We start from the raw sequence: 24,167 nt of genomic DNA, 5'->3' as shown, positions 1-24,167 counted from the left end.
TGCACCTGTGGTATTCATTAGCCAGTCAAATATTTGGTTTTTCTTAAAGCACGTCATGCTTAAATCAGTTACATATTGAACTCACTTTTGTTTTCAAATTTACCAGCAATGTATTGGGTGACCTTTAGTGGTGTTTTTAGTTACTCAAGTCTATGTGTGATTCTGCAAAATAGTTTCAGAAATAGACTATAGGGTGTGACCCTGAGATGCCTCTGAGCCCTTGCTTCATGTTTGGGACATTATATACATGATATGATCTGATCCTCTCATCAGCCTGGTGAGGTGCATTATGGCCTTCCTTTTTCAGAGGAAGATTCTGAGGTCTCAGAAGAAAGTTAACCTGTTGAAGTTAACTTGCTGCCTCTCCCAGGAGGCGGGATTGATGTCTGAGTCCATGTCTGTCTGATTCCAGCGCTAATGATTTTAACATCCCAACGAGTGGTTGAAGTCGCCAAGCCCTATACTAAGAGGACACATTTAGACACTTCATTATCAAGTCCAGCTCTCCAGAATCCTGGGCACTAAGAAGCATTCTGTTGGCCAGGAGAAATTAAAGTTGCTGCCCAAGGTTCTCACCTCAGATCTAGAGAGTAGACTTAAGGAACGTGGAAGTTTCTGCCACCCAGCTTCAGGGGTCGGTTTGAGAGCTGGCTGATTCCAAAGTCCTGAGTGGGTCACTTGGGGGATGTCAGGAATGGGGTACAACTGAGAACATTGGCTATGTTTACTTTCTCTGCCATATGGAAATAGCATCTTCTCACATGACTTGGAGTTGCTCCAAGTGGATAACTTCATTTAATCAGATACAGAAAGATCTCCTTGAACAGGCTGGTTTGTGGAAGGGCACCCCCCAAAATCACAATACCTAGTTTTCAAGTTGTGTTTCTCATAGACGGAAGTAACTTTCTCTGGAGTGTTTATTTGTGAAGTTTAGAAAGTGGTGACTGTCTAGGGAATGTTTAGTGGGTGTTGCTGGTGTGGCCACAGGGCAAGAAGGAGAGAACCCAGCTAACCGAGAGTCCCATTCACTTCTGTTATAGCAGGCTGCGTAACCCCCCACACATCAGCTCCTTCAACTGCAAAATGGCAAGCCATGCTGGGTTCCGATGGTCTTTGCTAACATTTTATGATCCATATGTCTTTATCTAATTCTGTCCCAGAATCACTTGATAAAATTTCATTAAATGACCTGAACTTGAGAGTCTCTAATAAAAGAAAAAAAAAATCAACTTGACTCCCAAGACTTTTCAAGACCCTCCTACCATTCCTTTAGGATCCAGCCTACTTTTTCCATTGAGAACTACAGTGTCCTTCAAATGACAGAGCTATGCCCAAACACGGCAAGAGCAGGGTCAGGGTGTGCCAAGCCCGGGAGAATCAGCCTCCAGTAGCCGCGGGGGCTGTGCCCAAGAAAACGTCCAGAGAGTTGCTAGTGAAGAACTCCTTTCCCCGCTTTGTTATCAAGAGCTAAGAAAGCATGCTGTCCTGGAACTTACTGATTTCTGCCAGTTCCCCCATTTAATCCTCTAGGACTTGGCAGAGGCCCTTTGCAGCTCTGGGCCTCTTGACACAACAGCCCCCTTCTGAGCTGGCACTGAGTCCTGCCACGTTGAGCATGTGCCCAATCAGCCGTGCATCTGCTGTGTAGGAGGAAACAATACCAGCGGTGGTTTGGGTCCCCACATTCTCACCTCTTACCTCCTTTCCACAGTCACACCCTCCCTAGGGCATTCTGTGGGCACCTTTCTAAAACCCATTTCAAAATCTAGATTTAGTGCTCAGGGTCCGGTTGAATTGAATTGGACATCCAAAGAGCCCAAATGCATGTGCCTTTCTAGTTTTCCTTCAAAAGAACATTTCGGTCCATTAGGATGTTTTTTTTTAAATGGTCTTTCTGTACCCATCGGTCACGGGCTGTACTCAGCTTTGTCCTGAGAGAGACCTCAACCCCTTGAGTCCAGACATTATTTCCCATTGTGTTCTTTTACGTTAAATGCTTCTAGCTGCTTTGGGGTGCTTGATCACTCCACAACTAAATATTGCTTTAGCACTTGCCACAGGAAGAACTTCCTGAAAGCAGCAGGGGGGACAGCTGGGGACCTAACAATCAGGGCACTGTTTCCATGGAGTGGTTCACCACACAATGCTGGGTAAGATGGAAGTGACCCAGGAGCCCTGTTCCACTTGCAGGCTTTCGGTAGCAACTTTTTCCTCACTGGGGGAAAGAAGCTGGCTGGGATTTAAATGTGGCTAGCAGAAGCCTCGGCTCTAGCTGAAAACCAGGCATCAATACGTCTTTGGAGCAAAGCAAACGGCCTCCCAAAAATAAAGGGGAAAAGAACCTCAGAGAGCACAAGAGCAGCACTGGCAAGGGTTAACCACAGACGTGGCTCCCAAGGATGTATTTTTAAGGCCAGACTCAGTTTTCATTATATGGTTGCTATGCAAGTAAATAAATGAGCTCACTGCTACACCCAAGCTGGGCAGAGAGAATTTATAGAGAATTAATAAATCCAGTGGAGGCAACATGTGGCTTTTCCCCTGGACATAGAAAAGCAAGTAGTCACCTTGGATTTTAAACAGACAAACCTCTGTAAAAAGAGTTTCTAAAAATTGATCCCTGGTTCTAACGGGGCAGGCAATGAGCATGGTTTCTCTTCCTGGGGCTTTCTTTAAAGAGAAGGGTCAAGTAGTTCATGTAAGACAAAGAAATTATTATAAAACCTAATAAATACTGTGGTGGCTCCATCAATGCTTTGTAAGGGCATTTCTAATAAGCAGTTTGGGAAATCTAAATATTCTTACTAATGTACGAAACCTAAAGAGAGATAGTATAAATAAATCAGGGAGCCGGGGGTAGGGCTGTGGTTGGAGGTAGACAGGAAGCAGTCTTAATTTGACTTTCCACATATGCCAAGAAAAAGCAAATAGACTGTTAATCAGTGAAACATACTTGTGAATTTAGACAATCTCGGGTCCCATGAATGGCAAAGTTATAAATGCATACTGTGATCAGTATGGCACCTTTCATCAATTACACATTGTATTTCTTTTTTTTTTTTTTAATATATTTAGTTGCCGATGAACCTTTATTTCATTTATTTATTTATATGTGGTGCTGAGAATCAAACCCAGTGCCTCACACATGCCAGGCAACTGCTCTACCACTGAGCTACAACCCCAGCCCTACACATTGTATTTCTTGAGCCCCACCTGGGTTGCCCAGTTCCTGACCAGGCCAGGGGGCCAGACTCCAAAAGCTGGCTACCATCTTCTGGCTCTACTGGATCCATGAGCAAGCTCCACTGGCTTGGGATGAAGGCATTAGTTAGTATCAAAGACAGGATTGAGCACGGCCAGCTATTCCTCTTGGTGCTTTGAATTGTAGAGATTTGGACACAGAGATTCATGGGACGTGGAGATCAGCTACAAAATTAGAAGAGTTACAAAAGTTAGGTTGTCCCTGTTTTGATTTTTATGTACCATGATTTTTTTGGAAGAGAACTTTTCTAAGTGGGATTCCTTATTATTTTTTTAAAAATATGCTCAAATTATAAAAAGTTATATTTGGTGATTTTTGTCATTTTTTGATATGTACAAAGATAGAGTAGAACTGTCAATAATGATAAGACACTAGAACATGACCAGTGCTATTGAAGTCTGCTGTGTCACTCCCATCCCATCTCTGCATCTCTTATCTACTCCAACCAGCATAAAAATTATACATACCCATGGGGTATAGTGTGTTATTCAGTTCTTTTATACAACATGCATTGATCAGATCAATGTATTGGCATATCCATCAGTTCAAACATTTATTATTTCTTTGTGCTGGGAGCATTTGAAATCGTCTTTACTGGCCATTTTTAAATATACAGTTAATTTCTGGGCATAGTGGTGCACGTCTATAATTCCAGCAACTTGGGAGGCTGAGGCAGAAGGATCACAAGTTCAAAGCCAGCCTCAACAACTTATCGAGACCCTCTCTCAAAATATATTTTTTTAAAAATTTAAATGGCTGAAGGGATATGGCTCAGTGGTTGAGAGCCCCTGGGTTCAATCTTGGCACCAAAAAAGAAAAAAAAAAATCACAATTAGTTGTCAACCATAGTTATCCTACTGTGCTATCGAACATTAGAAATTATCCTTCCCATCCAGCTGCACCCTGGTACCCATTAACCATCCTCTCTGCATCCTCCCAGCCCGCCCCTCAACCCTTCCCAGCCTATGGTCACCACTACTCTCTAGTTCTGTGAGACCAATATTTTTAGTGTCCACTAATTTGTTCTTCCTTCTGGCTGCTAGCAGCATGTGAAAGGAGGGAAGGAGTTGAAGCTGAAGAGTATTTAGAGAAAAGAGATGAGAAGCTGTGATGAGTAGATGAGCCATTGCATCAGGAGGAAGTACAACAAAACATGGCGGCACTTGAGTATTCCTAGGGGTGAGGAGTTTTGCCTTTGTGAATGGCGGAAGGCTGCTAGGGTTCCATCTCCCTCAGGGCTCCACTCAGCTGGCAGCTGCAGCCTAGAAGCTCAAGTTTTCCTAACCTCATGGCCTCTGCCTCTGCTGTGCTGCCCGGATCCCAGGCACCCAGCCAGCTCTGCACTGGGGAGGTGAAGTGGACGCCTGAAGAAGACGTACCCCTAAGTGGACTTGCTGAGACCCTGGCACAAGTGACTCCATGTGACCAAAAGTTGTCTTGAGAGAAAATGCTTTGCTTCTACACATTCCAGAGCGATGGTCTGTGTCCAGCTTCTTGGTGAGATCCCGTTGACAGATTGTGGTTTTCCCCTGGAAAGGCTTCATCTGATGAGAATTTCAACAGTGTGAGTGTGAGCCTCACCATCTTCCTCCTGGGTAAATGTTATTATCTCCCAACACATTTTCCCCTGGGATTTTCCACTGGCATATCTTGAACTTTGATGCTAATAATTGTGACAATGGTGGCATGAATATGAGCCTTGTAAAATAATAACCCAAGTAGATCTATGGATGCTGATCAAGGACCAAAGTCTCTTGTCATTTATTGCTTCGATTTGAAATTCCAAGTGTCCCTCACACCACACTTTCAACACTTCATGCGTTTGTGAAGATCAGTTTCTTTCTGTCTGACTTTAAAAACGATTAAATTTTGTTTTCTCTCATGGTTTAACTGGGAAACATTTTGAAAGCAAATAGCTTTGAGATCTGTGGTCACTAAGACACAAACTCCTAATCAGATAGCAAGCAAATTTGTCCTGTTCCTATTTTCTAGTCTCCTGTGTCCCTGGTTATCTGTGACTGTGTGTTGGACATTGTTATTTTTGTTTGTTTTAATTTGTAAAAATGATTCGAGGCCTATGAAGATGTTCTCAGTCTCTAAAGAGGATTCTGCTTTCTTCTGTCAGTCTCTTAAGCACACATAAATCTAATGTTGTGCTTCCAGATGTTCTGAACAACCCTATGACCTAAAGCCTAGCCACACAGCCCAGGCAGAAGTGGGCTTCCTTCCAGGAGATCCTTGCTTTTGAATGCCAATCCTAGGGTTCCAGCCCAAAGTGGGGATGGCTCATCAAGGTCCCTGGCTTGGTGTCCATACACACCAGTATCCCCCTCATCCCCAAAAGCCAGAAGAAGCACAACACAACGTAGCTTCTCAGACCAGCAGATGCCCACAGGGAAAAAAACCCTTGCCACCATGAATTCCTTCTCCTTCAGATTCTGACCTAGTAGATTAAAGAATTACTATCCTTTAACACTGATTCTATTAAGAATATTTGGGGGTCTAGGTTGTGGCTCAGTGGTAGAACATTTGCCTGGCATGATATCTCTCCAACACTGCCACTTTTTTTTTTCTTAGAGCTTTATTTTTTTTTTTTACGTTGACTTCAGCAGGATTAGTCTGGATTACCAAGTCCCATGACTTCTGGAAGGCAAAGTTCAAAATGTTAACTCTGTATAAAGTAGGTGACAATTACCATAACTATAGTTGAGGTTAAAGGATTTACTTAATACCAGGAACTTTATGTACTTGATCCCATTTAGAATTCATAATAGCCTAGGAGGAAAGTAGTATTATTTCTATTTGACTAATGAGAAAATGGGGCTTGGTATGAATAAGGATATGAGTTGGGTTCTCATTGTGCTAAGTGTACAGCCAGGAGTTGAATCCAGCTTTGCCTGAGTCCTGCTTCCACTGTCCACCGTTCTCCTCTTCGGATCTAATTCTTCCAATGAGCCAAAGCCCCCATGGGACAAGGTCACTGGTACCCAGTTTCTTGTTACATGAGGCTGTCACATGTTCTCAGAATTAAAGCAAGCATGATACCTATTCCTTTATGTTGTACTTCCCTTCTGATGTCAAAGCAGAAAGCAGGGTTTGTTGGGGTTTCTTTTTTCCAAAACACTCCCCCATTGTTTCTGGCTTGGCTTGGAAGAACCAAGTGTTCACATCACATGCAAGCCCAACTGAGGGGAAGGGAACCCTCTGCAAGCGCTCCTTAGCCTCCCAGGAGGTGCGTCCCCCCATGGTTTCTGATTGCTCATCCTTACCTCACCTTCAATCCACTGTCTTTGCTCCTTTGCTGATTGGACTGGGTTCTTCCCTTTATCCTATGGTCCCTGACCTAGAGCTGGCTTACTTGAGTGCTCCGTGTATTCTATACAGGCAGCCGCCATTCAGCATCCTCTCTAGCTCCTGCCATCTTGCTTAAGAAAAGACTAGAATTTTCCTTTGGTTCATTCATGTGTTCAGTGGATAATTTATTTTATTAAAATAATTTAAGATCTACTGTATTCAAGGCACAGTTGTAAGCCCTGGTGTTTATATCTAACTGGATAAAAATGGTCTCTAACCCTAAAATGCTAAGAGAAGAGCTGTACTGAAACCATTAAACCATAACTGACAAGTCCTATTCTATTGGAGTTGTGTGTACCACTTGCCCAGGGAGGATGATAGTTGATCTATCAGGGAAAGGCTTCGTGGAAGACAGGCATTCTACTTGGCCTCAAAAATAGAATAAAATTTTAATATTAGGAAAGAATGAAGAAAACCCTATACAAAGACTCAGAATGAATCAAGGCTCGGAGGAGTGGGCATGAAGAGCACAGGAGAAAGATGGAGTAAATCAGTCTTGCCAAGGGATGGAATTGGTGAGAGCTTGGAGCTCTGCCCTTGGGGCTCTTAAGGTCTTAAGGAAGGTGGGCAGAAATACCTAGATGAAGGCAAAGATGAAGAGTGGCAGCCTGGGGGCCAGAGATAGGCTCAATCTGGCCACGACACTGCTTTAAATATTTGGACTAATTTTGAAAACCAGAAGATTTCACATAAAAATCCAGATTTCTGGCTTCTCCTAAAATTTTGAAAGATGGGACAACAGTTGGCTGGAACAGAGGTGTGACTGCCTCCTTTAGTAGGACGTGAATTGTCTCCCCAACACAAAACCCCATCTGTGTCTGCCCTATACCCTATTTGCTGGACCCTGCAAGCATCCAAGTACAGGGCCCTTGCTCTGCTGGGAGTACGAGCCCAGGCTGATAAAATGTGGACACAAGGACCTCTCTTCCAACCCGCTGCCTCTCACACACATTGGTGCTCAGCGTACCGCAGGCCCTCACTATCAAACACAGCCTCTCTTCTGCAAACATCAGTATGCATGGCTTTCAAAATTATGAGACATGAAAGTACAGTCATCCCTCTGAACTCTGGGGGTTGGTTTCAGGATTCTTAAACTTATATAATCTACAGTGCTAAAGTTCCTTATAGATAATGGTGTCTGCCCTATTTGCATACAACCTTCGTACATCCTCCCATAGACTTCAGATTATCTCTAGATGACTTGTAGATCCTCATAGAGTGCAAATGCTATATAAATAGTTATACTGTACTGTTAAGGCACTAAAGACAAGGGAAAGAGTCCACACATATTCAGTACGGATGGAATTTCTTTTTCATATATTTGTGATCCAAGGTTGGTTGACATCCGTGAGTGCAGAACTTCAGGATACAGAGGGCCAACTCTATTCAAAACGTTTCCAAAACCAGCTCACTCAGCCAGGATCTGAGGCTCAAAATGGCACGAAGCAAACACCATTAGAGTGCGGGTTGGAACAAGTTGAGGTTGTTTTCTTGTAAACAGATTAGGGAACTAACATAACCCCAGTCTCTGGTCTTTTGATGCTACCTTGCCAGGACCCAGCCTTGGAGATTTCTAAATGTTTACAGTCAATACGCACTACATTATACACATGTATGGAAATATCATATTCGGTATGTGCTATTAATATGAGTTAATGATCTTTTTTAAAACAAGAGGAAAGAAAAAAATGCTTGCAGGGTCTTCTCTTCTCTGCTTCTTAATTCTTCTCAAAGTCTCTTTCTTGGAACTCTCCTGTTAGTTGAGAAGAATGGTCCTAACCTCTCACCAAGATTGGATTCCTCCTCGGGACAGAGACAGAAAACCCACATCTCAAAGTGTAAATCCTCTTCTCCGGGTAATCAGGGAAGCAATTGCAGTAGTGTTTGGTCCTAAGGCCACAGGGAACCTCACCATTTAGCCCCCTTTGAGGCAACACGAATGAATTAAGAGGTCAGTTTGTAATTCCTAAGGCTAAGCCCTTGTAACTATAAATAAATACGTAGCATGAAAGGAATGCAGGAAAGAAAAACACACAAGAGAAAAAGGAAATGAAAAACCTGACTTCATTTCAACGAGACAGGGAGCTTTAAAATGCTGGGTAGCGATTCCTACCTGAGCCCACAAATGCCCAGGCAAATTCTCCCAAACTCGAGGTTCCCTTAGCCAGAACTAGGTGTGCCTCTCAGGCTAAGGTTCAGTGGTTCTGGGAGGTGGAGGGAGAGTAGAAAGGTTTTTGTGTACTCCAGTCAAGCAGGAAGAAAAAGCCTTAATGAACCACAAAACTGGAGACTTTGTAAGGGACAGCTCCGTCAGCACTTTGCTCTGAGAAGAGAACACACAGTTGGCAAAAGAGGGACCCAAGCAATGGGTCCAGGCACAGATTGTCCAAAAGTAGACACTCAGCCCCTGGACCTTTCCAATGGTGCAACGCAAATCACTGAGTATCCTAGTCCTACGGGACCAGATGAGAAACACTGGTCCCATTTAGATGCCACTTATGGACCAGTGTGAATCGGGTTGGACCATCAGGACAGTGCTGTTCTGTTGGGGCTTCTCCCCGCTGTGGCTTTCACCATCTGTTTCTTTGAATGCATAAACAAGGAAAATGACTGGTTTGGAATGCGACGTTTTTAAAAACCAGATGACCACAGGCATCCTCTAAATGAGAAAGAGAGAGCAAGTTGGGGTTCTGTGACATTTGTCAGGAAGTGAAATGTTAAGTGCGGAAAAGCACAAACACCACGCTCTGCCAGGGAAGGTCCGCAAGGGCAAGGAACGGCTTTGTCCGTGACCCCTTCTGAGGGTCATGCCCTGTGTTCCTATTTCATGCCATTTTTGGACACCAGTGCCACTCCCTCCCTTTTATTAAACAAAGAATGAACGGTCCAGTTGGACTCCAACATAACCAGCCTTGATGGTCCATTAGCATTATTCCAAAATGGGCAAGCTGGATAGAATCCACTCTTAGAAACTTTCAGACTGAACAAAAGCTGCGCTGTGAGCAGGTTCTATTATTAAGCCCAAACGGGGATACAAATGGAGGAGCTAATGAGACGACCAGGAGAAAATCTTCATTTCTCTCCTGGACAACAGTGAACACAATAGAGACGGGTAGATCGCTGGGTTCTATATCTATGCATAGAACCACAGTATGTTTTGCTTCAGTAAATGGCATTCTGCTTTCAAGGGGAAGCTTTGCCATCCGCAGTACAGTGGCCACTGTACAAAACGGTTCTGTTTGCTCCATGCCAAAAAACCTTAAAGCAATAGGTTCCTTTTTAAACCCAAGAAAGCAGAGAGGCTTCAGGGAAATGTTAACTGCATACTAATCTCTGATACCTTCATTGCAAGAAATAATCTGTGGTAAGCACCAGGGATTTTAAATAAAATTGAACTCTGGCATTTTTGAGTCCCTGGGGAGAAGGGCATTGGTGCATTTGGCTGAGTTCCACCCATTTCAGCCGAAGACAGACTTGGAGCATTTTTCACATAGTTTGTAGGCAGCCTGACGCCAGAGTTTTCACATTGGAGAAAGGAAAAAGAATAAGGGTTTCTTCGGGAACAACCAATTCTTCCTAGTTTGCGATGTCTGTTCTCCAGGACATCGTGGGCAATACTTAAAGTGGACCCTGTTCATGATCCTGGGTGTGGGGGTTGTACAAAAACAAGACCCTGACCGTTTAGGAGCCCTGTGAGAATTAAATATATTTCAGGATAAATTAAGTTCCAATAACGCTTCTACCCACATTTAGGATATCAAGGCAGTGTGTAATATAAAAATAGGAGCCCAGAATGGGAGATTCATGTTTTTGGCACTGGCTTCAGATGCCAGAGTTGTGATGAGTGTATTTGATTTCTGACATCCCTTAGACACAGAAACTGTTGGGGATGTTCACTTCCCTGGTGGAAATGAGAGAACGATCAGAGATCAGAGGTCATGACACCTGCACTCTGTTGGTGGCTCCCTGAGTCAGTACAGTCAGTCCTGTTTCCCAGGTTGTGCATCTGAGGATTTAACCAGCTGCAAATCAAAAATATTCAGGAAAAAAAAAAAAACCTGCATCTGTACTGAACATGTACAGACTCTTGTCCTTATTCCCTAAACAATACAGTATAACAGCTGTTGACATAGCATTTGCATTGCACGAGATACTTTAAGTCATCTAGAGATGATGTACATAGGTCCTGTGCAAAAAAATTTACCATTTATATAAGGGACTTGAGCATCCATGGTTTTTCTATCTTCTCGAGGTCCTGAAACCGCTCCATTGTGGGTACTGAGGGACACTGTTTTCCTCTGTTTCATAAGTTAATTTTAAAAGCTCTAGAAGTTCTAAGGACTGCACTTTTGAGCTTTGGTTTTCTGGGCTCCTGACCCATGGAATTTTAGTTATAATCATAATAATAATGTCAGATGAAGAGGCATGCTGGGAAGGGTATGAGAGGAATTTTAAGTGGCCAAACTATTGACATTATTTACTTTATAAAAGTTTAGAGTCTTTAAAAATAAAATCTGTATTCTTTGCCTTGGGCCTTTCCAAAGGGATCAGGGAAGACTTTTATCAGAACTTGAACCTCCCTTCAGGTGTATACCTGGAATTGAGATTCTGTGACAAACATCAAGATGATTTTGTTACCATGAGGAAAGAAAAGAGTATTTCTGGGACCTGCTTCCTATTGGGGTCCAGGAGAGATCTGAAAGTTTCCTGACCCAGTGTCTTATGGTCTTTCCTTTTTCTCTTCCTCCTCTCTTCGCTGCCTCTCTTTTCTCCCTTTTCAAGGAGAGAGGAGGGCTGAGTGTCTGGCTGGGCGTTTAGGAGCTCTGCTGCAGTCTTGAATCTCACCCCTTGGCCTGTTTCTGCCCCCAGGTGATCACACCCGTGAGGACAGCCCATGGTTACGTGTACGAGGACCCACCCCGAAGCCACAAGGACGTCTACGATGTTCCTCCTTCCCACACCATGCAAGGGGTATGTGCCAAGAACGTGGTCACCAGGAAGGAGCTGTTCTCGGGGGTAGCATTCTTTAAGCAAAGAAAATTCACAAATTAGGTACATTTCATCTGAAAAGCTTTGTTTGGGTTGTCAATCTAGGAACCATCTTCTCCAGTGATTTTTTAAATTATATCTTCTGGATTTTCCTTCTGAGGAAATCCTAGTCTTTTTCCTGAGAAAGCTCATGTGGCCTTATCAGTTTATCACTTATCACTTTATTTCAGGAAGAATGAATTTTAAATCGTAATTTCAGGTTCAGGGAGTATAGATATTACACTTAAGATCATGTGCGTATTCAATCCAAGTCAAAGGACACGACATTTCTAGAGGAAAATTCCATTGAGCCCTTATGATATGGGATGCTACCCACAATCAAGCCGGTACATAGCCTGGAAATAAACCCATAATAAAACAGCAGCATAAAAAATGACCAGTACAAGACATTACCATTCCGGGTAACTCAAGTGTTTCCCTTTAGGTATATGACATCCCTCCCTCATCTGTGAAAGGCCCTGTGTTCTCAGTTCCGGTGGGAGAAATAAAACCTCAGGGGGTGTATGACATCCCCCCAACAAAAGGGGTGAGTGAGCTACGATACCATAGCCAGTAGGGCGTGTGTGCATGCATGTGTACGTGTGTGTGTGTGTGTGTGTGTGTGTGTGTGTGTGTTAGTTCACTGGGATAAAACAAGAAAGGCAGACCCAAAAGGGGAAAAATCTAGTTTAGATAAGGGAAGAAGGAAGTAAAGAGGGCAGGTAGGCACGGCAATAACCAAAGTTAACTCTAGGGTTTCCAAATTTAGAAGCTCCCCTTAAAAATGGGGAAAACAATAAGGAGAGGCCATTGGAAGGGAAGAGGAGTGCGGGTTGGCAAGTTCTAACACATCTCATCTTCGTGGACTGTTTACCGCTTATGCCGTGCATGGGTAGGAGCTACCCTTTGGGGCGCACCTGTACGGAAGTACAGTTATCCCTGCTTCACAGAGAAGGGAACTGTGCCTCAGAACACCTGGGGGCTTACCAGCTTCACGCAGTTGTGTGATGACCAGGGGGACCAGGAAGAGACCCTCCCCGCCCAGTGTGTTAGTGCATCATCTGCCCCAGGACTGGGACCCAGGGGCACGCAGCTCAGCCAGGAGGGCTCCGCAGATGAGTCGGCACCAAGACCAGAGGAAAGATGTCCCTGTCAAAGGGTGAGGGAAGTGAGAACAGCAGCACTATGGGAAACACCCAGCTAGGAGTGGAGGGCGAGAGCAGAGCCGGCCAGCGGGGAGAGAATTCTGGGCTGTGTTTCCATGGCCCGTTCAGTTCCTTGATGCTCCCATGAGCCAAGCAAATAAGTCTTGCATTTTCCGTACTTTACAGGTCTATGCCATTCCGCCCTCCGCTTGCCGAGACGAAGCTGGGCACAGGGAAAAAGAATATGATTTCCCCCCTCCAATGAAGCAAACCGGAAGGCCAGACATCAGACCCGAGGGGGTTTATGACATCCCCCCAAACAGCACCAAGCCAGTGGGGAAGGACCTTCACATGAAGTACGCCTGCGATGCTCCCGGAGCCGCAGAAGTCGTGGCGCGAAGGCACCAAAGCCTGTCCCTGCACCGATCGCCCCCGCAGCTGGGACAGGCAGTGGGCATTCAGAACGATGCATACGACATCCCCCGGGGAGTCCAGTTCCTGGAGCCACCAGCAGAAAATGGCGAGAAAACAAACCCCGAAGAAAGAGACGGTGTTTATGATGTCCCTCTGCACAGCGTGCCAGATGCCAAAGGCTCCCGGGATGTGGTCGACGGCATCAACCGGTTGTCCTTCTCCAGCACAGGCAGCACCCGGAGCAACATGTCCACCTCCTCCACCTCCTCCAAGGAGTCCTCCTTGTCCGCCTCCCCGTCTCAGGACAAAAGGCTCTTCCTGGATCCAGACACAGCCATCGAGAGACTCCACCGGCTCCAGCAGGCCCTGGAGATGGGAGTCTGCGGCCTAATGGCGCTGGTCACCACCGACTGGCGGTGCTACGGATACATGGAAAGACACATCAACGAGATACGCACCGCGGTGGACAAGGTGGAGCTGTTTTTGAGGGAGTACCTCCACTTTGCCAAGGGGGCGGTAGCCAATGCCTCCTACCTCCCGGAACTGGTCCTCCACAACAAGATGAAGCGGGAGCTCCAGAGAGTGGAAGACTCCCACCAGATTCTAAGTCAAACCAGCCATGACTTGAACGAGTGCAGCTGGTCCCTGAACATCCTGGCCATCAATAAGCCCCAAAACAAATGCGATGATCTGGACAGGTTTGTGATGGTGGCCAAGACAGTGCCCGACGATGCCAAGCAGCTGACCACCACCATCAACACCAATGCAGAGGCGCTCTTCAGACCAGGCCCCGGCAGTTCCCATCTGAAGAATGGACCTGACAACTTCATGAACTCAGTAGAGTATCCACACGCTGGCTCCCAGATGCAGCTGCTGCGACCTGGTGACTGCAAGGCCCAGGCCCTCAGCAAGCCCTTGCCCCCCACCCTGGGAAAGGACCAGCCTCCTGACTGTAGTAGCAGTGACAGCTCGGAACGGAGCTGGATGGATGATTATGACTATGTCCACCTGCAGGTAAGGAAACCAAACTCATTAACCACCTGCCTCCATGTTCAGGGAGCCTGGGCCGAAGGCCGGCAAGGCTGTTAGGCTGGGCTACCTGAGGCGCAGACGTGATTCCACATTTACCCAAGTGCTTTGAAAGTTGGAGTGATGCTGTACAGCAGAAAGAACGCCAGAATAGGAGTCCTCAGACCTCCTGGCTCTAGATCTTTCTCTGACACTAATTGTGTGCCCAATTTATTTAACCTCCCTGGGCCTTTATACGGTTTGTAAAATGAATGACTTATAGGGCTGGATTAGATCTATTGATATGCCTCTCCAAATAGTACCACAGGTCTTCTGAAAATCATACCAACTCCATTTCTATTTGTATTTTTTGGTGCAGTGCCATAAATATTTATTTGGGGGGAAAAAGTATTCACTGTTAAAAAAACAAATGAAATCTCTATAAATAGAGAATTTCTATAGTCCTCTCTAGAATCTATGGTGTGTGTGTGTGTGTGTGAGAGAGAGAGAGAGAGAGGTTCGACAGTGTGTTTAATTACAGAGATGCTCAAACCCATCTCAGACTTACCTAGAAGATGAATGGGTATTCAAGGTTGTTTTGTTTTGTTTTGTTTATTGGTACTAAAGATTGAACCCAGGGGAATCTTACCACTGAGCTACATCCCCAGTCCTTTTTTTTTGAGACAGGGCCTCACTAAGTTGCTGAGGCTGGCCATGAACTTGCCATCCTCCTGCCTGAGCCTCTTGAGTCACTGGAATTACAGCCAAAATGGCATCTAGCTGCAACTGGGCATTTGAAATTGGCTCAGACTCCTTACTTGGCGTATGGAAAACTGTGCCATCACAGCATGGCTCCCACAGGAGGAAATTCTACCAAGTTCCAAATTGCCCTGGGACCCTAACAGCTTGACCTTCCATTTTGAGGGATTAAAACACTCTACCAAAGTGATTAAAACACTCCACCATTTAGAATTTGGCTTACTATCTGAATTTTTAATATGACTGAGAAGCATGAATTACACTGAAAATTATTAAACTCCCCAAGAGAGTGGGGGAAGGTCAACAGAGCCACCTGGTGCTCAGGAAGGGCATAAGGAGAGGGGAGAGGGAGAAATTTAACATGCATCTCCCTGGTCATCCAACTCTGCACCTTGGTAATCTGGAGAGACATAAGTGATTCAAAAAAACTAGAAGTGAAACATGGACCCCATTGAGACCTGTGTTTGGAGATCTGGGGGTTCACATAAAATCTGTCAAAGAAGAACCAAGAGAAACAGTGCTTCTTAAGGAGGTTTGAAGTGGATTGTGGGAAGCTTCCTGAGAAGGATAAGATAGCAGAGAGCAATGCACCCCACTTGGAAGCAGCTTTGGTTTTTCCACCTCACCCTCCACAGCGCTTCTAGGTCTCTGGCCAAGGAGCCTGCCACCCCCATCTGGGGTTCACAGGGCCTAATTGGGCGTGCAGGAAGTGGCCAGAGCAGTGGAAAATGAAAGAGTATGTATGCACTTGTCAACGAAGTCATTAGCATAAGTGAATCACAGCGATGAGGTAATGTGTTCTTTATGTTGGACAATAATAGGGTAAGGAGGAGTTTGAGCGGCAACAGAAGGAGCTGCTGGAGAAAGAGAATATCATCAAGCAGAACAAGATGCAGCTGGAGCACCATCAGGTCAGTTCAAGTCCAACAAAAACGCCTGGGAGGTGACAGGGTTTCCCGCCCAGCAGGGAAAGTACGACTTCCAAAGACTCGGGTTTGGATCCAGTCAGTATGCTGGCATCAATCAGTTCCAAAGCATAGAATAGGGCATAGGAACCGAGAGAAGGCAATGACCTTGCTATTACAGCTGGGCACACCTGGATTACATCCAAATGACAATTTTTAAGGCTAAATCTATTAATATATCACATACTTAGTGCTATTTGGGTTAAGGCTTTGAGTCTCAAGACACAAGACCCACTTAAGCTTGCCCAAGCAAGCAAATGGGGGGTTTTATATTGAGGCCATCATCTATAGTGAGAGAATTCAAGCCCAGAAATGAAGCAGCAGCCACGCTCAGTAAAAACTAGGACTGGGTAACCTCCTTTGAGTCTCTCTCTGTCTGCCTCATTCCCTCCTGTTTTCTGACATTTCCTCCACTGACCTGCCCAACCGGCCCCCTCTGCCTTGACAGAACCTACAAATGGCCACTCAAATTCCTTTCTATAGATGGCATTTGATCTCCACCTCCTCAGAGGGTGGCAGCTTTCTTCTGTGGTTCATCCAATGCCTGGGAAAGTCCGAATCTCATACTGTCTTTCTCCCCCTCTCCCATCTCTACTTGTCCCCTGCCATCAGCACAACCCTACATCTTGTCCACCCATGGTCCCACCTAAGAGTAAGAGAGTAGGAAGGACCCACTGTGTTCAAAATATATCCAAACCATTCTACCTAGGACTTTGGGCAGGGCGTGTTCATTCAAAAGTTAAACCAGATAATGATGGATAAGGACATTTTTAAAAAAACGAAATGGATTGAAGATTTATAAGCCTCTTTAGGGGAGGTGATCTGCAATGGCATGCAGTCTTTGGGAAACCTAGGTTGCTTTCTGATCAACTGACTGTGCCACCTTAGGCAAGTCATATAACTCCCTGAATTTCAATCAGTTCTCTAAAACTCAGAAATATAACCCCCCATATAAATGAGAGAACACGTTGATGAACATGCTTGCAAAAGCCTAAGCTGTGTAAAATATAATTCATCATTATTAAAAGCCTTAGCTCATCACCCTGTATCTGTTTACGTTTGCAGTGGCATTTGACCAAGTAAGACGGCAGGGGTTTAGGGAATTTGCTGAAACCATAGTAATTCCTGAGAAGCAAGCAGATTCCATAGACAAGCTAGATGTGCATTTCTTGGGGGAGAAGCCGGGTGAGGTTATCACTGCTCTGACTCAGTCCTACCCCAGGAGGAGAGTTTAACCAAGTCCTGAAAGTAAGGTCATAAATAGTCCTCACCTACAAAAGAGAGATGTCTTTGGAGGCTTGGAAGACTAGCTAGAAAGTATTTCAGTTGCAATTTAAATAATACACCAGTTGGGGAAAATGAGGAGAAAAATAAGAAAGCTAACACCATTCTGTTCAAGGCCCTTTTAACAGCTCAGGGGGCTGTTACCACCAGGATGCACAGCCAGCTAGCATTCAAGTGTCCTCAGCCGTGATCTTCTCTCTCAGTGCATGGACATTTATCTGCATTAGTGTCTCTAGTGCTGGATTGTAATATAACTATACGTCTTGACAGAAAGAGTAGGAGAAGCAGACAAGAATCATGAATTGTCATTCTGCCTAAGCTGCTCTCAGAGACAGTCAAGGCTTTCCCCAAGGGGCAAACTGTTGGTGACTTAAGTGACAAAAAGATCACTATGTTTGGTTTTCCCTTGCCACCGCTCAACATGTAATAAATGTTTACCCAGGTCCCATGATCCACCAGGCGCTCTTCTGAGCCCTTTATAAATATTAGTTCACCTGACCTTCCCAAAGGTACAGGGGACAAGGCTGGGGTTTACACCCTAAGCTGCCTTCCAGCCAGAAGGCAGAGGGGACTGGTGGTTTGAGCAGGAGGCGTCCTTGGGGATCACCTTTCCCCAGAGCTACATGGCCTAGCTGGGGAAGCAAGGCAACTTACAGGGCCTCACAGCCAATAGGCATCTGACGCCCACCAAGGATTAAACCCCATCTCTTATTTCCACCCAGGGGTCATTTCCATTACAATGTGTTCCCCTGAATGAAACCTGCTTTTGTCTTCTTTCCAGCTGAGTCAGTTCCAGCTGTTGGAACAAGAAATCACCAAGCCAGTGGAGAACGACATGTCCAAGTGGAAGCCCTCTCAGAGCCTCCCGACCGCAAACAGCGGTGCGGGGGCCCAGGATCGGCAGTTGCTTTGCTTCTACTATGACCAGTGTGAGACCCATTTCATCTCCCTCCTCAATGCCATCGACGCGCTCTTCAGCTGTGTCAGCTCGGCCCAGCCACCGCGGATCTTCGTGGCACACAGCAAGTTTGTCATCCTCAGTGCACACAAACTGGTGTTCATCGGAGACACGCTGACAAGGCAGGTGTCTGCCCAGGACATCCGTAACAAAGTCATGAACTCCAGCAACCAGCTCTGTGAACAGCTCAAGACAATAGTGATGGCCACCAAGATGGCGGCCCTGCATTATCCCAGCACCACCGCCCTGCAGGAGATGGTCCACCAGGTCACGGACCTGTCCAGAAACGCCCAGCTGTTCAAACGCTCTTTGCTGGAGATGGCGACTTTCTGAGAGGACAGGGGAGGAGGAGGGAACTGAATGAACTGTTACCAAGGGAAACTGGAAATACTATCTGGGTTTTGTAAATAGGATCTATTTTTGTATATATTTTATATGGAAATGAAATATTTTAACATTTTTTGAGTTAGACAACCTTCAGAAATTCAGGGAGCTGGACAGGAAAAATTTTCTTCCCTGTGGGGTTCTTATGTATGCATATAAGTATCTAGGACATAAGCTGTACAGAAACTTGTCCGGTCCTTTGCATTCATGTTTGTTTTGTAGGTGTTTGTCTGATACATTCCATTTAAAAAAAAACACAAAAAACATGAATTAAGAAGCACCTTAGTCAGCACCTCCTAATGCTGCATTTTGGGTTTTGTTTTGTTTTTTCAAAAATGTATTAGCTGGTTGTAATATTGTTCTGCACGTACTAGTGATGATTCTGAGCCTGGCACACCCAAAGCTAGTATATTTGCAAGTGTGCATCTCCCACACACCCTCTCATAAGGCATGGTATGTTGTATTCTTGTTTTGAAACCTCTTTCAAAATTCACTGCCTGGAACATATTAGGGCAAAATACCCAATTCCAGTTGAAAAAGCCCTCTTGGAGATCAAGTTTCAGAAATATATGCTAATCTTAGCTTTGAGATTTCAGGTGCTGGAGAGAGGAGAGACCTGTGTACTCTACGAGGAGGCCAGGTCCATAGCTGGGCCTGGTTGTTTCAACACTGAGAGGAAGCTACAGTCAAAGGATAACTCTTGTTTCCCCGGGGCTGTTGGATCTTCTACATTTGTGAGTGATTCAGCCATGAGGTTTTCCAAAGAATGTTTTTAGAGTTATAAAAAAAAAAATTTTAAAAAGCAAAACATTATTTGAAGCAGGGATCCATGAAGTCATATCAGACTATGATAGTCCACAAAAAGAAGGGATGGTTTCATCAAGTAGAGGCCTTTCCAACACTTCACATTCTCTTGGGCACTTCTGCTCCAATTACTTGAGGGAAACTGGCCAGTTCCTTGGTCATTGCCCCTTAGAGCCACCAGGCTATATTCTTCATCTCACGCCCTTCTTAAAACTCACATGGTACAGACCCAACATTTCCAGTAGCTATAGACAGTGCATCCAACCTTCACAACTCTGTGTGGCTGATGACCTTGTATATTCACCCCACAACCAACTCAGCTAGTCACAGACAGCATCTATGCCTTAGTCTGTCCTCACACATGCTGGTGTAGACCCAGCCCAGTCACCACAGCCATCAGATGCATCCCTGGTGAGGGGGATGCACCCTACCTGGTGGGTAAATGTATCCAAGCATTGCCCACTTGAGAAGCATGTTTTTTAGTCTTTTTGGTCCGTAGAAATAATTGGATTCTGGCCTATTTGGAAACGTATTTTCTTTTGCAATATATTCCTTGACCAAATTAAGCTTGCTTGTTTTGAACAACCAAATCATTGGAACAGGAAATGATTTATGAGGAACACAGGATTTTAGAGTGATGAAGAATCAGTGGAAATAAACATGGAAGGTGCTTTTCAAAACAATTGCTGTTGTGATCATCAATGCTCTGCACTGCCTACGGAAGATTAAAAGTGGTGTTGTTGTGTGACAAGGAGATGTGGGGAAGAAGGGGGTTGCTGAACATGAATAACACTTGAAGAAATTAAGTGTGTCCTCGTCGATTTCATTGTATGGTGTGTATTTCTTAGCAGATGACAGACTGGTTCTAAGCAAAGTGGTGACATTTCACGTTTTCAAAACCAAAACGTTCAATCTGTATTACTCTTTGCCATTTTGTATGTAGAGCTATTTTTAAATCATTAAATTTTTAGATCTCTATTTTCATAGCCATTGGGTTTTCTTTCCCATAGTTTCTCTCTCTGTCATGGAATTAAATATTGACTGATTTGGGCCCTCCTAATTCAGAAAGTTTAATTATGATCAGTTTATCAGTTCTATCAATCTGTATTTTTTTAGGAAAATTAAAGAGTCTATGTGTGTGAGAGAGGGAGAGAGAGAAAGAGAGATCACTTCAGAGTACATTTGCATTTGAAGAAAATTCTGGAGCCTGTGCACATTACCAAGTTCAAATATCTGAAAAGAGGGCTTCCCTTCACCAGAAAGCCTATGCATCCACGATAGGTTGGAGGACCTCTGTTTTTGTGATATGGAGTAGACACAAAGAAATAAAAGCAAACCATATTTGAATTTTTAAAAGATTGATATCACAAAATTTACGTTTACTGTCTGACCCACTCTTTTATTCAGGTATCTCACAGAGATTTATTGAAAAGCATTTGCATATACCTTGTATAATTTTGTGCATGCATATAAGCATTAATTGATTTTTGACAAACATGTCAAGTCATTTCAATGAGGGAATGAAATGTCTTTTGGGGGAAAAATATGGTGCTAAACAACTAGATCTCTCAATGGGGAAAAAAATGAATATTTACCTTTCATTCTACACAAAAATTAACTCAAATGGATCATAGGCCCAAATGTAAAACTAAAAATTCTAAAACTTCTAGAAGAAAACATAGGAGAAAATCTTCTTGATCATAAGCAGACAAAAGTTTAATAAGTAGAACAACAAAAAAAATCTAATTCATAAATTAACTGATAAATTGGACTTCATTAAGATTAAAAATGTTTGCTCTTGTAAGTAGATCATTAAGAAAACAAAACTCAAGCCACAGAGCAGGAGAGAATATATTGTACTGGCCAAGGACTTGTATCAGAATAAGACAAAGAACTAAAGTTTTGTAACTAGGCAACAATTTTGAGCAGAAACTTCATAAATGAAGACATGTAAGTGGATAATAAGTAAATGAAATAAAAACCCACACCAAATAGACTTACTTAAAATAAAAGCCATACCAAATGTTGGGGAGAAAGAGAAGCGAAAGTGGCTTTCATACACTGTTGGCGTATTGGTCAGATTTTTCACCACTGTGACGTAAAGACCTGACAAGAACAATTTTAGAGGAGGAAAAGTTTATTTTGGCTTACGGTTTCAGAGGTCTCAGTCCATAAAGAGCCAACTCCACTGCTCTGGGCCCCCCTGAGGCAGAACATCGTGGATGAAGTATATGGATAAGAGAAGTTCAGATATGGCAATCGGGAAGCAGAGAGAGTTCTGCTCACTGGAAACAAAATTTAAACCCCAAAGACTCACCTACAGACCCACCTCCTCCCACCACTCCCCACCTGCCTGTGGTTTCAGCCCAGTTAATCTGTATCAGGGAATTAATGCACTGATTAGGCTAAAGCTCTCACAAGCTAATCATTTCACCACTAAATTTTCATGCAGTGACTCACACATGAGATTTTTGGGGACACTATGCATCTAAATCATAGAAATGGTACAAATGCCTTGGAAAACAGATTGGCATTTCCTAAAAAGCTAAATATGTGCCTTCTATATGACCTAGCAGTTTCTTTCCTGGGTATTTATTTACTCAAGAGAAATAAAAGCATATATCCATACAAAGATTTAAGAGCATTTATCACTGTTTTATTTTAATAGTAAAAGCTAGGAACAACGCAGATGTCCATCTTTGTGAAGGAATAAAACCGTTGCTATGTATCCCCACAATGAGGTACTACCCAGAAATAAAAAGGAAAATAATTGAAACAAACAAACAAAAAAAAACCCAAATATGAATGAATTTCCAAATCGTTATAAGAAAAAGAAGCCAGACAAAGAAAGAGTACATATAGTATGTTTTTACTTACACAAAGTATTAGAAAACGCAGACTGATTTATAGTGACCCAAAGCACATCAGTAGTTCCCTGGGGAGAGGAGTGGTGAAGAACTAGGTTCCTCAGGAGCCCCGGGAAATGCCATCTTCTTGATGGTGGTGAGGGTTTCACAGGTATGTGTATGTTCAAACTCATCAACTTGTATACTTTAAATATGTATGGTTTGTTTTTCATCAATTAGCACTTTAAAAAGTAAGTGGCCTAGATACTCAGATTGGACTTTAAAAACCAAAAGTAAACTATAAGTAGGTTGAAAGACACCCAATTCAAATGAAAACACACAGATAGATTAAAAGCAAAGGGATAGAAAAGTGTACAACACACATTCTAATAGTATTTTTAAGATATTATTAGCAAAACAAGAACAAGGCCTAACAGGCACTTTTCATGTTAAAGGGATCAATTCATAAAGAAAACAAAACACGCTTCAGTGTGTGTTTTAGTTAGCTTTTCCATCACGGTGACCAAAACACCTGACAAGAACAACGTACAGGAAGAATCGTTTATTTGGGGTCACTGTTTCGGAGGTCTCGGTTCATAGACAGCAGACTCTACTGCTCTGGGCCACGTAAGGCCATCATGGCGGAAGGGCCCAGTGGAGGACAGCTGCTCGGCTCATGGTGGGGTCAGGAAACAGAGAGGGGAATGGGGGAAGGGAAGATGCATCCTTCCAGGGCACACTCCCAGTGACCCACCTCTTTCAGCCACACCCCAACTGTCTACAGTTACCTCCCAGTCAGTCCATTCAAACCAGGGTGGACTGATTTAGGTTACAGCTCTCATGATCCAATCCTTTCACCCCTAAACATTCCTGCACAAACAGGAGCTTTGGGAGACACCTCATATCCAGGCTATAACCGTGTGTGTGACTCCAGTGACAAAGGCTCAAAATACATGAAGCAACAACTAATACAACTGAAAGGAAAAAACAGAAAATATATAATGATAGGTGGAGATTGAACACCCATCTCTCAGTAATTAATAGGATAAGTAAAAAAATAAAAATAAAAATCCGTATTAACAAGTAAGAATGGGACTGTCCTACATTGCTGGAGGGAATATAAAATGGTACAATTATTTCAGCAAACAGTTTGATGATCTTTTTTTAAAAGATTTTTAAAATTTATTTATTTTTATTTGTTCTTTTTAGTTATATATGATAATTGAATGTATTTTGATATATCATACCTACATGGAGTATAACTTTCCATTCTTGTGATTATACAGGATATGGAGTTACGCTGGTCATGAATTCGTACATGAACATTATGTCCGATTCATTCTACTGTCCTTCCTATTCCCAAATCCCCGACCTTCCCCCACTTCCCATGTCCAAACCAGTAAACCTCTACTACCACACCCTGTCCCCCCACCCTGTCTATTATGATCCAGCATCTGCATAGCAGAGAGAATATTCAGCCTTTGGTTTGGGGGAATTGGCTTATTTCACTTAGCATGATAGTCTCTAGTTCCATCCATTTACAGCAAATGCATAATTTCATTTTTCTTTACGTCTGAGTAATATTCCATTGAGTATATGCACATTTTCTTTATCTGTTCATTCATCTCTTGAAGGGCACCTAGGTTGATTCCATAGCTTAGCAGCTGTGAAGTTGGATGATCTTTAAAAAGTCAAACATATATTTTCCATACAACTTAGTAGTTCCAATCATAGACATTCACCCAAGAAAAATGAAAACATGTGCACAACAAATCTTCTGCTTTATTCGTACACATACCAAAGTAAAAACAGCCCAAATGTCATCAAGATATCACTGGGTAAATAAGTGGTGGCATATCCATAAAATGGAATACTATTCAGCAATAGGAAGGAGTGACTTAATTATGCAGGTAAGAGCAGAAATCGATTAACCTCCATAACCATGCTGAGCAAAGT

General features: G+C 43.6%; 1 protein-coding gene across 3 annotated transcripts in view; it reads left to right on the top strand.

Moving 5' to 3' along the window:
* Nedd9 (neural precursor cell expressed, developmentally down-regulated 9) overlaps window positions 1-20,343 on the top strand; it is a 174,338-nt gene extending 153,995 nt beyond the window's left edge. For 2 of the 3 annotated variants that reach the window (XM_027948099.3, XM_027948100.2), the window contains 5 exons: window positions 11,486-11,587; window positions 12,090-12,191; window positions 12,976-14,217; window positions 15,792-15,881; window positions 18,001-20,343. In XM_027948099.3, the coding sequence (XP_027803900.1) occupies window positions 11,486-11,587; window positions 12,090-12,191; window positions 12,976-14,217; window positions 15,792-15,881; window positions 18,001-18,510 (2,046 nt within the window). In that variant the 3' untranslated portion in view covers window positions 18,511-20,343. The remainder of the gene's footprint in view (window positions 1-11,485; window positions 11,588-12,089; window positions 12,192-12,975; window positions 14,218-15,791; window positions 15,882-18,000) is intronic. The other variant, XM_071613683.1, reaches the window with a different exon arrangement.
* Window positions 20,344-24,167: the final 3,824 nt, after the last annotated feature.

The sequence above is a fragment of the Marmota flaviventris genome, chromosome 6 (assembly GCF_047511675.1).
Source record: "Marmota flaviventris isolate mMarFla1 chromosome 6, mMarFla1.hap1, whole genome shotgun sequence".
Classification (NCBI taxonomy): domain Eukaryota; kingdom Metazoa; phylum Chordata; class Mammalia; order Rodentia; family Sciuridae; genus Marmota; species Marmota flaviventris.
This window is presented reverse-complemented; position numbering and strand designations above follow the sequence as displayed.